At 43.0% G+C, this 15,243-nt stretch overlaps 1 protein-coding gene across 1 annotated transcript in view; it reads right to left on the reverse strand.

Moving 5' to 3' along the window:
* Nucleotides 1-448: 448 nt before the first annotated feature.
* SMC1B (structural maintenance of chromosomes 1B) overlaps nucleotides 449-15,243 on the reverse strand; it is a 3,759,116-nt gene continuing 3,744,321 nt past the window's right edge. Inside the window, exons 18-19 of the mRNA XM_044087233.1 lie at nucleotides 13,218-13,324; nucleotides 449-623 (exon numbers count right to left, since the gene is read on the reverse strand). Coding sequence (XP_043943168.1) covers nucleotides 449-623; nucleotides 13,218-13,324 — 282 coding nt within the window. The remainder of the gene's footprint in view (nucleotides 624-13,217; nucleotides 13,325-15,243) is intronic.

Genomic DNA, 15,243 nt, shown 5'->3' on the forward strand with positions numbered 1-15,243 from the left:
CTGTCATTGAAGCTCTTGCTTTGGTGGCAAAAAAAAAAAAAACTCTGAAATAATTTAACACTCCAATTGTTTTTTATAGGAAGGACCTTGAGCACTCCTGGAAGCAGACGCACATGAAAAAGTGCCCAAAGTTTTGGGAAACTGGCCAGTGCTGGGATAATACCCAAATAGCATAGGCTGAATGAACATATGGGGTGGCTAAAAGTTCTATACGAAAGTTTCAATGTCATCAGCTCCCATTTATAGATCTGGTAACTTTAAACAAGTCACTCAGCTGCACTGTAAAACAAGTTACCCTTAAAATAATTCCTAGTTCTCAAACTCTGTCTGTCAACCTGAACATCAAAATCATTCAAAAAAAAATCACCAAATAACCTTTTTTACACAGAAGCCTGTTTTCCTAAACAAATATGCCGTAAGTGAAGGCACTGTATCACAAGAAGTTGTTTCAGACAATCATTTCCTCTAGGTAGTTAAATACCTTCTTTAAGTTAGCAACCTCCTCCTCATCTTTTTGAAGACTATCTTCCAATTTTTGAATTTTAATTCTTTCTTTTTCCAGCTGATCTTGGTTGTAGTCTAGCTGAACTTTCAATCGAGTCATTTGGTTCTCAAACTCGGATCTTAAAAAAAAAAAAAAAAAAAATGCAACCTAAGTTACTACAAACTGTTACAGTAGTAAATACATTATTTTACTTCATTTTTCCTGCAGTTCTTCCATATTATGAAACTTCCAAGTGAAGCACAGTTCTACAAGTTCGATAAAATGAAACAACACAAGATACTGAAATAGCATTTAACTCATTTGAATTCATAAGGATCGGTAAACCTTGCATGTAAGCAACAGACTGTTTATATTAACTGAACATGTACAACAGTCAACAAAGGTGGTGTTCTATAACATTTTTAATAAAGAACAGCACAAAAATAGAAGTTATGTTCTTACCATAACGTTCCATGTTAGTTGTCTTCTTTTCGCCTTCTTTCTTGCTGGATGGGTTCGGAGCCGACCTCGGCTCCGACTCGGCCACTCTAAAGCTCGAGAGTTGGTTCCACCGGCTCGAGGCTCCCCTTATATCCCACAATGCTAGGCGAGAATTACCTCAGATCTCGTTTGTGAGCTAGGCCCAGCTAATAATATAACCAGAAAAAAACTGGAAAAAGAATCCACCTCTATAAACAAGGGGAAGAGGAAAAGTGACCTAAAGCCTGATCTAGGAAAATATGCACAGCAGAGCATATACCTATAGCAAAGAGGTGGTAGAAAGAGAGGTCACAATCAAACTCCTCTAGGTCTGTCCAGGCCAGGGGAAGGAGGGTGCCTTAAGAAAGAAGGCGAGAAGAAGACAACTAACATGGAACGTTATGGTAAGAACATAACTTCTATATGTTAAGTTGTCTATCTCGCCTTCATTCTTGCTGGATGGGACCGTCCTAGCACCTTGTCCCGGGTGGCCTAACGGAACAGACTCTTGAGAACAGTGGAACCAAAGTTAGCTCTATGCCTAGAAGCTAAATCCAACTTATAATGAGAAATGAAAGTGTGAGGAGTAGCCCAAGTAGCCGCTGCACAAATGGTGTCAATAGGCAGTCTGTCTTGGAAGGCTATAGAAGTAGCCAAAGCTCTGGTGGAATGGGCTTTAGGTTTGTTAGGCAGCTTTTGGTGTCTAATTTCATAAACAAGAGAAATCAGAGATGTTAGCCATCTAGATAATGATACCTTTGAAACTGAAAGTCCCTTTCTGCCTTCTGCATAGGAGACAAACAGCTGGTCAGATTTTCTGAATTGTTTGGTTCTATCCAAATAGTACCTTAACTGACGATGAACATCTAGCCAGTGTAATTTTTGTTCAGACCTATTGGAATATTCCGGAAAAAACACAGGGAGGTCAATGCTTTGATTTAGGTTAGACATCGAGGCTATCTTAGGCAAAAAAGACGGGTTGGTTCGTAAAGATACCCTGTCCTTATGGAACAACAGATAAGGAGGTCGACAGCTGAGTGCATGAAGTTCTGAAACTCTTCTAGCTGAAGTAATAGCTACCAGAAAGAGAGTCTTCCATGATAGCAATTTTAAAGAACAGGAGGCTGCAGGTTCGAAAGGGGGAAGAATCAAAGAACTAAGAACTAAATTTAGGTCGCAAGGAGTTGGAGGCTTTCTTATAGGAGGTCTGAGTAGAAAAACTCCTTTCAAAAAGGCTCTGCAAAGCTTGTGGGACATTATGGCAGACTCTGAAATACCCACATGAAAATTAGAAATAGCTGCCAGTTGAACTTTAAGAGTAGAAGGAGATGAACCTGCATGGAAGAGTTCAGCTAGAAAATCAAGGACCATTTGGATGGAAGCAGTGAAAGGATCTATGTCCCTTCCTTGAGCCCAATAGGCGAAACGTTTCCACTTACTCAAATAAATCTTTCTAGTGGAAGATTTATGGGAAGCTATCAAAATATCTCGAACAGAGTGAGATATTTGAGGAAGCCTGGCTAAGGTTGGAATTGGAGGAACCAAGCAGTGAGGTTCAGAGAGGAAGGGAGCGATGAAACTGACCCGACTGATGGATCAAAAGATCTGGAACTAGGTCCAGATGCCAAGGTCGCTCAACAGAAAATGATGCAGAAAGGGGAACCAAACCTGTCGAGGCCAGTGAAGGAGCAATGAGGATCAACGAGGCCTTCTGAGCGATAGCTTTCTGTATCACTTGAGAGATTAGTGGGAAGGAGAAATGCATACAGAAGTCCCGGGGCCAAACTTGGACTAGGCGTCTCTGCTGGGCTGGCCTGGTAAAGGGAATAGGGTGAAATAATCTCTGCACTTGCTGTTTTGGTGAGTAGCAAAAGGTCGCAGCAAGGCTGACCCCACTTGAGAAAAATTTCTCTCACCACAGAGTCTTTCAGAGACCACTCGTGAGGCATGAGGATAGCTCTGCTCAACTTGTCCATGATTTGATTGGACTTCCTGGGGATGTGCGTTGCTATCAGAAACCGCTGAGAAGAAATCGCCCATTGCCACAGTCTGAGTGCTTCTCGACACAGGGGTAGGACCTGGTTCCGCCTTGTTTGTTGATATACCACACTACGGACATATTGTCCGTCTGGATTGCTATCGTTCCCAAGGGAAGAGAGTCTTGAAGGGCTTGCAACGCTTAAAAGCACTGCTCTCATCTCTAGAACATTTATGTGCAAGTGGCATTCTTCTGGTTGCCATGTGCCCTGGACAGTTCTGCCCTGATAATGCCCCCCACCCGATCAGGAGGCGTCCGTTGTCAGTGTAGCAACCGGAGGGGAGGAACAAGTCTTCAATAAGAGCTGAGGGAAGACATCCACCACAGAAGATGATTCCTGCATGTTTGCGTGATCATAATGGTGTGGGACATCGGAAGTTGCTGGTATGACCATTGTGTGAAGAGCATCCATTGAAGGATTCTCATGTGGAATCGCTAACGGAAGCAAAGGAATGGCAGCCGCCATAATCCCCAATACTTTCAGAACTAACCTGGCTTTGACTCTGTTGCTGCTGAAGATGAGCGAGACCAGTTTTTGTATGTCTGTTATTCTCTGATCTGTTAGCCTACAGACATGTTGACTGTGTCTAGAATTAGCCTATGAAGGTAATAACACGACAAGGCGACAAAACAGACTTTACGCAATTTATAGAAATGCCTAAATTTTGACAATGCGAAAGGTGTAGTCCCCTGGCCAGAAGAAGATGCTTGGTGGGAGCTGTGAGGAGCCAGTCGTCCAAATATGGAAACACCTGGAATCCTTGACGTCTCAGGTGAGAAGCTACCACTGCCATGCATTTGGTAAACACCGGGGCAGTGGTGAGACCAAAGGGCAGGGCCCTGAATTGAAAATGACTGGTTCCCAGCCTGAAGCGGAGAAAGAAGTTGGCTCCATGGAGACCAAAGGGAGTTCAGAACCGACAAATCCACAGAAGATGGCACCCGAGCACTCCAGCTCGAAGGACCAGCTTGGCTCGGAGGAGAAAAAATAGTACACAGTAGGCTCGAAACCAAATGAGTTGGAGCTGAGAACAATTTAGTCAGCATCAGGGACTTAAGGAGTCAACGTACCACCCGTTCCATGTCCTCATCAGATAAGCGTCTTGTAGACCCGGAAGATAATGAAGATTGAGACCTATGGAGGATAGGTGATCTCAAGGTTGGAGAAGTGAAATTTCAATGGACCCGGCTCCAGTAGAGGTATCTTGTGGCTCCGAAGGCTTTGGATCAAAGACCAGGCCTATCAACCATAAGAGCGTCCAGCGGCTCCGAAGACTGTGGAGCTGAGGAAGTAGTTTGACTGACGGCTCCAAATGAGCTGATGCAGATGGAGATAGTCTTTGTGTGATTTTCCTTTTTTGAAGGAGATGAAGAGGAGGAGGAAGAGCTATGAATGGCCTCTTCAAAGGAGGGTTTAAAAGCCCTTTAAGAATCAACTTGTTTCTTCTCTCCTGAAAAGCTCTGGCACTAAACGAATGACGGAAGGTGCAGTCCTCCTGGAGATGGATAGCACCAAGACAATAGACACAAACAATATATCCATCAGTGATGGACATCTTTCGCGAGCATTTCTGACATTTTTTGAAACCAGAAGGCTTATGTTCTCTTTCTTTCTGTTCTTTAGACATTCTGACACTAACAAAGGAAGCCTAGAGGCTATATTAAACAGAATAATATTTAAGAGTAATACTACCAAAAATTACAAGAAAGAAAGACTAGGGAAGAAAATTAAAACTTCCTAACCAAATGGCTCTGATTTTCAAACACAAACTAATAAACAGGACAAGCCCTCTAACTAAAACAGGCGTATAGCTCTCTAATTTAAACGAGCCATGAAGGCCATGACAAACTACAACAAACAACCACTATAGGGATACCAAGGCCTATAAAGCAATGGCAAAAGCCGTGCCTGAGGAAAACAATATCTCTACTGAGTTAAAAACAGCAAAGAGAAGCCAACAAATACAATCTATTGGTGATAGAACAATATATCAGCAAATGATTTAGTTCTGACAAGAAATATAAGAAAAAGTTTCACAACTTAGCCACGGCCATGATGAGTGCATCCAACCTCGTGGCGGCAAACGAGATCTGGGGAATTGCACCACTGCATTGTGGGATACCTTCTTGCTATGAGCCAATTTTGAGATCTTCAGCTAAGTATTCGGCTGAGTCAGAGTCGAGGATTGGCTCCAAACCCATCATTGTAAGAATGAAGACGAGATAGGACAACATAACATTCTTAGTTATCAGGAGAGAATGGCAGCTCTTTCTCTGTACTGAGTCTCTTACAGATTCCTCCATGGAAATTTTATTTTATTTTGAATTTATTAACCTGGAAAGAGCACTGTTCCCACTGAACCAATTTCAGTATCGGCTCCAGATCTATGTCTGGCCTTTTGCGCCATGAAAGATCCAACCCTATTTGATCCCATATTCCTTTGCAGAACTAATGGCACATCAAATACTTGGTTAAAGGAAGTAAACCTTCATCAGCAGATAAATAAGACATGTTGGTGTGATAGATGTCCATCCCAACATATTCCTCACCTTGGGAACAAACATCCACTACACATCCAGAGCAGACTGATAAAAGGCAGTAAGAGACAGGGTTTTGGGGGCAGGTAGAGATGCCAGCATGGGGATGGTCTGAAGGCTGCAACCAAGGAAAATATGATCCTGACAACACATCAGAGCTGATTTCTAGAAGTCTATGCTGAAGCCCATACTCTGCAACAGGGACAGAGTAAACTGGAGATCCTGAAGCAGAACACTGGGGGAAGAAGCTTGAATGAGCAGATTCCAAAAGGCAAAAGTAGAGAACTGAAAATGCAAGGAAAAACAGAGAAACAAAATTTTTTTGAAAAGGGAGATGGATGGGGATATGAATGTAGGCATCCTTGAGATCCATTGAGACCACAAAGGCCTGGGGTAGAAGAAGGGGAAAAGGTTCTGAAGAGAAAACATCTGAAAGGAAGGAAGTAATCTTGAGAAAGGTGTTGAGCTGGGAAAGTTCCAGAACTGGTCTCCAAGTATACTCCTTTCTGGGAACCAAAAACATTCTGCAATAAATAAAAACTCCCTACCTGGGCAGGAGGCACAGCCCGAATGATGTCCTGGACCAAAAGAAAATGGAGCACCTTCAGGAATAGAAGTTTTTGTTCCCGAGGAGGTTGATGGAAGACATCAATCCAAATGCACTGAATGCAAAAGAAAGATAAGAAGAAACTCCAACAGGGCACTTATGTCAAATGCAGCTTGGTAACAAGCACAGTAGAACGGCATTCAGACTGACATTCAACAAAGGTTTTAGGACTGGTGGTAAAGAAGTTTTTAGCATGTTTGTCCATACATCACATTTATGTCCTACGCTTTGTGTGGGGAGCATACGTGTGACTTATGATGCCTGTAAGTACTAAAGGCTTAGGTTATGAATACTGCAACACTGATATGGAAGGATATCAGCCACTGTGACTTCCCTACCCAAGGGCTGCCCCTCTACAGACCCAGGCAAATGTAGACCAAACAGCCTCACCATCCTTATATGCAAAAGTCATGGAATGGATCATAACATAACTCATTTATGCAGACATAGGCAACTTAACTGAATTGGATTGTGATTAGTTTGGTTTTGTGAAGGCCGGGACCTAGCTCCAAAATCTAGTAAGCTTCTTGGACACTATCCCTCATGCCAGTATTATTGAAAAATTATACAAGATTAATGTAAACTATGGTTTCCACACTGAATTGCCAATTGTTTATACATCAGATCCCAAGTTGTGAAAGTTACTGGTTTCCTCTTTTAATACAAATATGTAACTATCGGAGTGCCACAGGGACTAGTTCTGGAACCTATCCTGTTTGGTATTTATTTTGAAGACATCCAGGCCAATATACCAGAAGTGTGGTTGACCAAGTTTGTGGTGACTGCAACCTAGGCACTGCTAATCTACTGATACAAATCAGCTCCAGCAAGATCTGAAATACTCACCCACTCACCAGGGTGAACAAGGAGAAGGCCACTGTAAGCTGCCTGTCAGGTGCCAGGATCCGCCACATAACACATGCACTCAGGTCACGCCAAAGCAAGTACAAATATGACTCCGTCATTGTCCATGGTGTGAATGACCTGAGACGTACTTCCCTGGACTACATGAAAAGTGACATAGAGGAGCTCTCTGATCATGTAGCCCAGGCCGATATGACCCTGACCTTGAGTAGCATCTTACCCTCACCAAGAATGATACCACAGTATAAAGACAAAATGATCAATTTTAACAATTGGCTAAAGTATTGGTGTCATTCAAAGGGGATCCAGTGTCTGTCAGCCTGGGATGACATGCTCGACAAGCCACGTTGCTTAAGCTAAGGACTGACACCTGTCACCCCTGGGCTTTCGAATACTGGCAAAGGCTCTTGCCACCCCATAGTGCCTTTTTAGGCAAGGCTCAAAGACAAATCCACCTCCATAGACAACACAAGGAAAAGGAAACTAAGGGTAATGCTGCTCAAGCCAGAAGTCTAAACCTCAAGATGCACGCACGCAAGGCTCTCCTCAGTATGGAGAATATCGATATCTGTGCAATAACAGAAACCTGGTTCAAAGCTCCCGAGAGCACCCCAGCACTACCAGGTTATACCTCATACCATGCTTTTCGGTCCCAAAACTCGAACCGAACCACAAAAGGCGGGAGTATCCATATTCATCAAAGATACCCAAACCTCCAGGTTAGTGGCACTGCAGAAGCATCAGGGACCGTCAATGTGCAACTAACAGTGGGCAAAACTGTCTTTCAGTTTGCAGCCTGCTACAGACCACCCTCCCAAACTCAGGAACCCCACTCGGCTTTCCTGAGAACACTGGAGAATATGAAGGTCTCTCCAAACACCATTATATTGGGTGACTTCAACTGCAAACATAGACTGGGAGCACTACTCAAGCCCCAACACCCTTGCCCTTCACTGTTCCTAGAATTTATAAACTCAAATGCTATGGAACAACTGGTCCTCACTCCCACAAGAGGGAAAACATATTGGACCTGATCATCACCAACATGGGGACTCTATGTTCCATATCAGAGGTATACCCCTCATTGGTAAGATCTGACCATAGAATTAATCCCACTGGACATCCATCCCATCCCCACCTCCAGCCAAGGAAATCACTGTGAAGAACTTCTCAAAAGCAAACTTCACACTTCTCAAAACTGAGGTGGAATCCTTCAAAGCTCCCGGGCCAGTGGAAAATACGGCCCAAACCATAGAATCCTTTATAAATGCATTCTATGGACACCTACTGGAATGCGTGGATTGTGCTATCCAAAATAAAACCAAGACTCACTCCTCCAAAGGCAGGAGACCTGTCTGGTGGACCCCAGCCATAAATAAGCTATACAACAGAAGGAGGAAGCTACTACATGATAGAGCAAAATCCCAAAAGGAAGGCATCTCTGATCAGTACTAGCAAGAAACTACGATCCCTTATAAAATCATCTAAGGCAAGCTTGAAAGAAAAACTGCACAAGGCGGCTAAACTAAAGATAATCACAAGGCCTTCTTTAGTTATGTCAGGAACCTGGGTGGCAACTCCCAGATATGCTCTGAGTTAGTACAAAATGACAAAAAATACACTGAACCCACAGACACTGCCAACATCCTGGCAGACAGGTTCAGTGCAAACTTCTCCCCCCTCCGCAAAACAGCAAATGTCTATCCCAACAGAGTGTAGCCTCTCTGACATCACAGATGCACAGGTGAGAGCTGCCCTCTCCAAAGCAAAAAACACAGCATCAGTGGGACCGGACAGTGTCCCAGGCTGTGTCTTACACGAGCTCCAAGAAGAACTGAACCCTCACATAAAGTCACTGTTCAATCTCAGCCTTACTACAGGATATGTACCCAAGGAATGGCATACAGCAACAGTGGTCCCACTCCACAAAGGTGGTGCCACAACAGACCCCGGAAACTATCGCCCTATAAGCCTGACTAGCCTGGTCTGCAAAGCTATGGAGCGTATCATCATGGAACTCATAAACAAAGACATTGGGAACCTCCAAACACTGGATCCTACCCAATTCGGCTTTGTTAAGGGCATATCTTGCCTCTTGAACCTGGTCGACTTCTTTGAAACAGTCACCAAGGCCACAGATGAAGGGAAGGTAGTCCACACAGCCTACTTGGACCTCAAAGCCTTTGACACAATACCCCCACTTGGGCATCATAAATAAGCTCGCCAGCTTAAATATCAAAGCCTATGTCACAAGATGGGTTGCAAACTGGCTCAGGGATAGAACCCACATGGTCACAATTGCAGGTGCCATGTCAAACTCTAAACCAGTTACAAGTGGCATCCCACAAGGCTCAGTCCTGGGACCTCTCTTGTACGGTATATACTTCTCTGAGGTACAGGCTAACACGGGAGTACTATGGCTGATCAAGTTCGCAGATGACTGCAAACTGGGTGCCATAATCGACTCGCCGACTGACACAAGCATCCTCCAAAAGGGTCTCACAGAGAAGGATAACTAGTGCCAGAGCCATGGCCTAAAGCTAAATGCCAAAAAGTGCATAGTCATCCCCTTTGGGAAAAACAAAGTGCCCACAAATTACCACATAGGTGGTAATCCATTAAGTACGGAAGAAGTAATTAGGGATTTGGGGACCTAAGTAGATAGCAATCTCTCCTTTGACAATCACGTTGCCAAAGTGGTTAGAAAGACCTTCTATATAGCCCACCTTATCACGAAAGGGTTCACATCTAGATCAAGAGAGGTCATTGTGCCCCTCTACTCATCATTCATCAGGCCCATAATTGAATACAATGCCCCATTTGAGATACACCTTACCCAACACATGCAGCAACTGGAAAGACCCCAAAAGTACGTCACCAAGAGGATCAAGAGACTCAAATAGATGCCCTATGCAGTTAGGCTAAAGAAACTCCAGCTCTACTCAGTTGCTTACCGCCTACTCAGAGGCGATCTGTGCGTGACGTATAAAGCCATGTCCAACCCAGAATTAATAGACATGCTCCACCTCAGGAAATCCAAATCCCTTAGAACTACAAGCTCCAGGGACTTAAACCTCAGCACAGAAATAAATAGGACATGCTGGAGGGACAGATTCATATCCCAGAGGCTCCCCTCACTCTGGAACAAAATCCCAATCCATGTTAGGCAGAGCCCCTCAATGACTCTCTTCAAGAGAAATCTTGACGAGTGGATGGGACATTGTAGGTTTACCCCTGGGATCTCTTCTGTGTCCCTACTAGACAGAGGCACAGTAAACTAATCTTAAAAGGGCTATCTTCTGTGACCTACTATACAGAGGCACAGTCAACTAATCTAAAAGGGTGGCGAAAGCCAAACACACTCTGGCTAGGCTTATAAATGCCCTAGGGTAGATAGCCTAGTATCAACCTATGAACCTATATATATACATGGTGCATCAAATATGGCCTCAAACTAAATGAAAAAAAGAGCAGCATAGAAGCATTTGACAGAAAAATTATTCCCATCTCACAGGTTATAAATACTTCTTCTCTTCATTCAGATATGGTCATAAGAGACCTAGGTACTTATGTGGATAACTTTCTCTTATTTAGTCATCATGTTTCCACCACTGTCAAGAAATCCTTCTATCTGGCTCAATTAATTTCCAAGGAATAAGCTGAAAATCTGAAGAAGTTATTTTACCACAGTACTCTTCCCTTATAAGACCCATCAGTGAATACAATGCCTCATTGTATATATAAATCCAAGCATATCTCTCATCTGGAAAACCTCAAAGACTTCTAACAAAGAAAATTAAAATATCTTAAATCCTTCAACTACCCCAACTGATTAGCATGATTTTCCTTATACCCGGTAGCTCACAGGTTTTTGTGGGTGAGATGCATCTAACTTTTCAAGTAATGAAAGACCCAGCCTTATATGACCTCTATTTCTTTGTAAAACTAGAGGTTCTACAAACACCCAGCCTAAGAACTTAAATCTACACCAACAAATAAACGAGACTCACTGGAGAAAGATAGATTCCTAACTCACCACAGGTTAGCTACTTTTAAGGTTAGCCTTGATAACTGGATGGGAAGAGACAGATTTTAACCATGGTTATCATTTATGAAACTGCTCCAATTTGGAAGGCAAGCACTATTAAGTGATTGAAACGGGTGACAAGAATTTTTAAGTTTGTCTGTTTAAATGTGTATATGCCTAGGCATCATGTGATCCCCATGATCACTTGTATGGTATGTTCCTATATACTTCCTGTGGTAAAGGGTTTGATTTCTTCAGCCTGCATTTGCCTACTGTGTGATCTTCAGCAAGTCACTTAAGCAGACACTGCTATTTGTCAACTGGAAATCTGGACTAGGTTCATTAACTGTCTCCCAGACTGCACGTCTGGTAACTACTATCTATGAAGTTGAAATGGATCTGGTAGAATGAGCTTTAGGTTCGGATAGTAGGCTCAAGTCTTTTAAGGACTAAATAAAGGAAATGTACGTTGACAATCATCTAGACAGAATAGCTTTAGTCACTTTGATTCAGAATTTGTTCTGTGAAAAAGGCAAAGAGTTGGTCATCCTTCTGTATAGGTTTAGTTTACTGAAGACAGAACCTTAACAGTCAATGGACATCCAGGGCATGCAGAATACATTCTACTCAGTTAGAATAGTTGGGGAAAAGACAAGCAAGTGAATGGACTGGTTTAAAGCAGACTCCAAGGTTCCTATCAGTACAAAAGAAGGATTTGGTCTAAGACAGACTCCGTCTTTATGAAAGGTCAAGTAGCGTTGTTGGCAAGATAAAACAAGTAATTCAGAAATTCACCTCGCAGAAGTTATTGCCACCAAAATTGTCTTCCATGAGAGGGATTTTAAGGAGGAGGAGGAGTAAGCAGCAGGTTTCAAAGGGGATGTAAGTCAAGGCTTGAAAAGTCAAAATTTTAGTCACATTGTAGGGCAAGGTCTTTAATAGATGGTCTCAATAGAAAAGAACATTTGAGTAAAGTTTTACACAGCTTGAGAGAAGTAAGGGAGCTATGATGTAGCCAGGGTGATAATTTGAAATTGCTGCTAGTTGGACTTTGCAGCCAGCTACTCTACCATTAGAATCTAAAACACTTGTTAAAATGTGTAGAACAGAAGGAACAGGTGCTGAAAAGGAATCTAGACTTTTTATCAGTAGACCACAAAGAAAATATGTTTCACTTGCTTTTGTAGAGTTTTCTACAACTCTGGGAGGCAAGGAGGGGTCACTGGTCATCAATGGAATTGGAGAAACCATGACAATAGTATGATAGACTTTATGTCTGCTCGTACTGCAGGAGGGATGAAAAGAAGGATCCGGGCTTCCAGTCTAGGGACTGTGAAGGTCAGGTTAGAGAAAGGGAAAACAAATAGAACCAATTTTGCCTGGGCCAGAAAGGGGCAATGAGGATGACTGCAACTTTACAGATGCTTTTAGCAGAGACTTTGTCATGAAAGAAAGAGGGAAGAAGGCACAAAGGAGTGCTGGTGGCCAAAGATGGACCACAGATTTCCTTGGTGATTGGCCCTGAGACGGGAGAAGGGCAAAATAGCTGCTTCTTTTTGTATGGTTGGGAGTGTCAAATAAACCATCATAACACGGCTGGCCACAACAGCAAAATATCTTAGTTGCTACTGCTAAACTGCAAAACCACTCAAGAGGCATGAGGATGTATCAATGTAGTCTGTCCACAAGGAGGTTGTAACGATCTGGAGTAGATATTGCTATTAGAAAGAGTTGTGAAGACAGCTCACTTTTAACTTTCACAGCATCCATGCAAAGTTGATAAGAGTGCGTTCCTCCATCCATGTTGATGAACCATACCAAAGAGAACTTGTCTGTTTTCATGGTCATCACCGTGGGGCAAAAGCAGTCCTGAAGTGTCTGAAACACTAGAATTGCCCTAATCCCCAGAACACTCATGTGAAGATAGGCTCTCTATTTGGGTCCATGTTCATTGGACTGTTTCCCAGTATAATGCCCCCCCATCCCAGACAGGAAGTGTTCTTGGAAACCGTGGCACACAATAGTGGAAAACAAACAAAATGGTCAACCCTCTTAGACTACAGCTGAATGAATTCACCACTTTAGATCCTGGCAATACAGGGGTGACATTTTATGGGATGATAATGAGAGTGGCTGGCTTGAGTCCACTGGAATAACAGGATTCCCCTGTAGCACTCACATGAAAAACCTGGCATGAAGAACTAAAGTGATGGAGGCTGCCATCGTCCCCAAAACGTGGAAAATGAGATTAACTGGGGGAGTGTCCATTTTGAGAAGCTCCAGTACCTACAGGTAAAGAGAGATCAGTTTCAAGTCTAGGAGTTTTGAAATTTGATCTTTTCTGTCCAGATGGCATCTTATAAAGACCAAGGACTGAGTTGGTTCCAGGATTGAATTTTCAAGTTTATGAAGATGCCCAAGAACCAACAAAAGTGGAGCAAACAGTCTTTGCTGACATCAAAGATTCATTTATGTTTGCAGCGAACAGCCAGTCATCTAGGTATGGGGACAATCAAAACCCTTCCAGTCTGAGATGCACTGTTATCATCTGCATACATTGGTGAACAGGTGGGATGAACAGGTGGGAGGTGGGGGTTGGGGCTGTAGTGGCACCAAAAGGTAAGGTTCAGAACTGGCAATGACTGGCAGCAGCCAAAACAGGATGTACTTCCTGGACAGCCTTGCAATCTTGATGCGACAGTAGGCATCCTGAAGGTCTATTGATCATCCAGAACTCTGCACATTTTACATGTGTGCTTAGGCTATTGAGGTACAGGATGGGCCTGAGGTCCTTGTAAATCTTGGGGACTAAAAAGATTCTTCAGTACATTCCATCTCCTTTCTGGTCTGGTAGAACCACTCTAACGGCTCATTTTTGAAGCAGCTGTGAAATTTATTGAGTTGCTGACCTTTATTGGTGGGGTGGAACATCCAGGAGGACCACAGCAGTAGGTTTGATGGTAAAACGATTGGAATGGCATAGCCTCTGGATATAATTTTCTTCACTTATGAATCTTCTGTGATGGTTATCTAACTTTGAGAGTAAAGGGAAAAGTATGCCCAGACTGCCTCCTGAGAGGAACAACTGAGCCATTTTCAGTTCTGCTGAGCCTCTCTGCCACTAGGGTGGCATCCATTAGATCCCTCTCACCCCCCACACAAGAAATGTAATGCCAAAGAACAGTCATATGAACAATGCTGCAATTTCTTACACCACAGATTTTTGCTACCTCTCTGATTCCTGGAGAAGGATTGCTAATTGGTAGCAAAGTGAACTCTTACAGCAGACAGCATACTTTCTTTCCCATTCACTCTGTCAATGTGTCTTTAACTTTGAGAACCAAAGATGATCCATCACAAAAGATGTTGAGAAAGGATGCCTTAAAGTTATTCTCAGAACTTATGGTCAGATTCATCTCTTCAGCATAGGCATAAAGACAAATCTTTATACTGGTGCGTACTGCCCCATTGGCTGAGTTAGATATGACAAAGTAAGCGGAACCACCAAAAAACTAGGGAAGACCCGAGAAGAACAGGAAAACTGTAGTCAATGCCACCAGGCAATCGGAATAGAGCTGCCGAAAATAAATTGTGTGTTCAAAGTCCAAAAACCTTGGTATTCTAAATGTTAGTCATCAATGTCAAAGGACATTGATGACTAACATTTAGAATACCAAGGTTTTTGGACTTTGAACACACAATTTATTTTCAGCTCTATTCGATTGGTGGCATTGACTACAGTTTTCCTGTTCTTCTCGGGTCTTCCCTGAGTTAGATATGAGCCTCATGGTCAGATTAGTGATAGACAACATGATGGATAAATGGGTCAACCAAATTTTCCTAGTGTCCGCTGGAGGGTGGTTCCAAAGTGAATTCAAAGTTTGTTCAGCCAGATCCATTTGGAGCCTAGTCATGTGTCTAGATAATTAGATGCCTTCAGAGAAGAAAGTTCTCGAGACTTGCTTTCCAAATTGAACCATTCAGCTGGATCCCCTATTAAGTAGATGGCCACAGAGCTCTTTTATGATATCTCATTCTTAGTGGCTGTTACAACCACAAAGGTATATAAAAGAGATTGATTGCTCTAACAGATACAGTCCTTGGGAGGCCAGACAACTTTATCTGATTGTTTAGGAATAGGTTCCACCACATCTGAGTCTCACTGTGCTCAGTCTGCAACCACGTGAATGAGACAGTCAGCAGGA

This window comes from Protopterus annectens, chromosome 11.part0 (genome assembly GCF_019279795.1).
Source record: "Protopterus annectens isolate FY-2018-M chromosome 11.part0, PAN1.0, whole genome shotgun sequence".
NCBI lineage: Eukaryota > Metazoa > Chordata > Ceratodontiformes > Protopteridae > Protopterus > Protopterus annectens.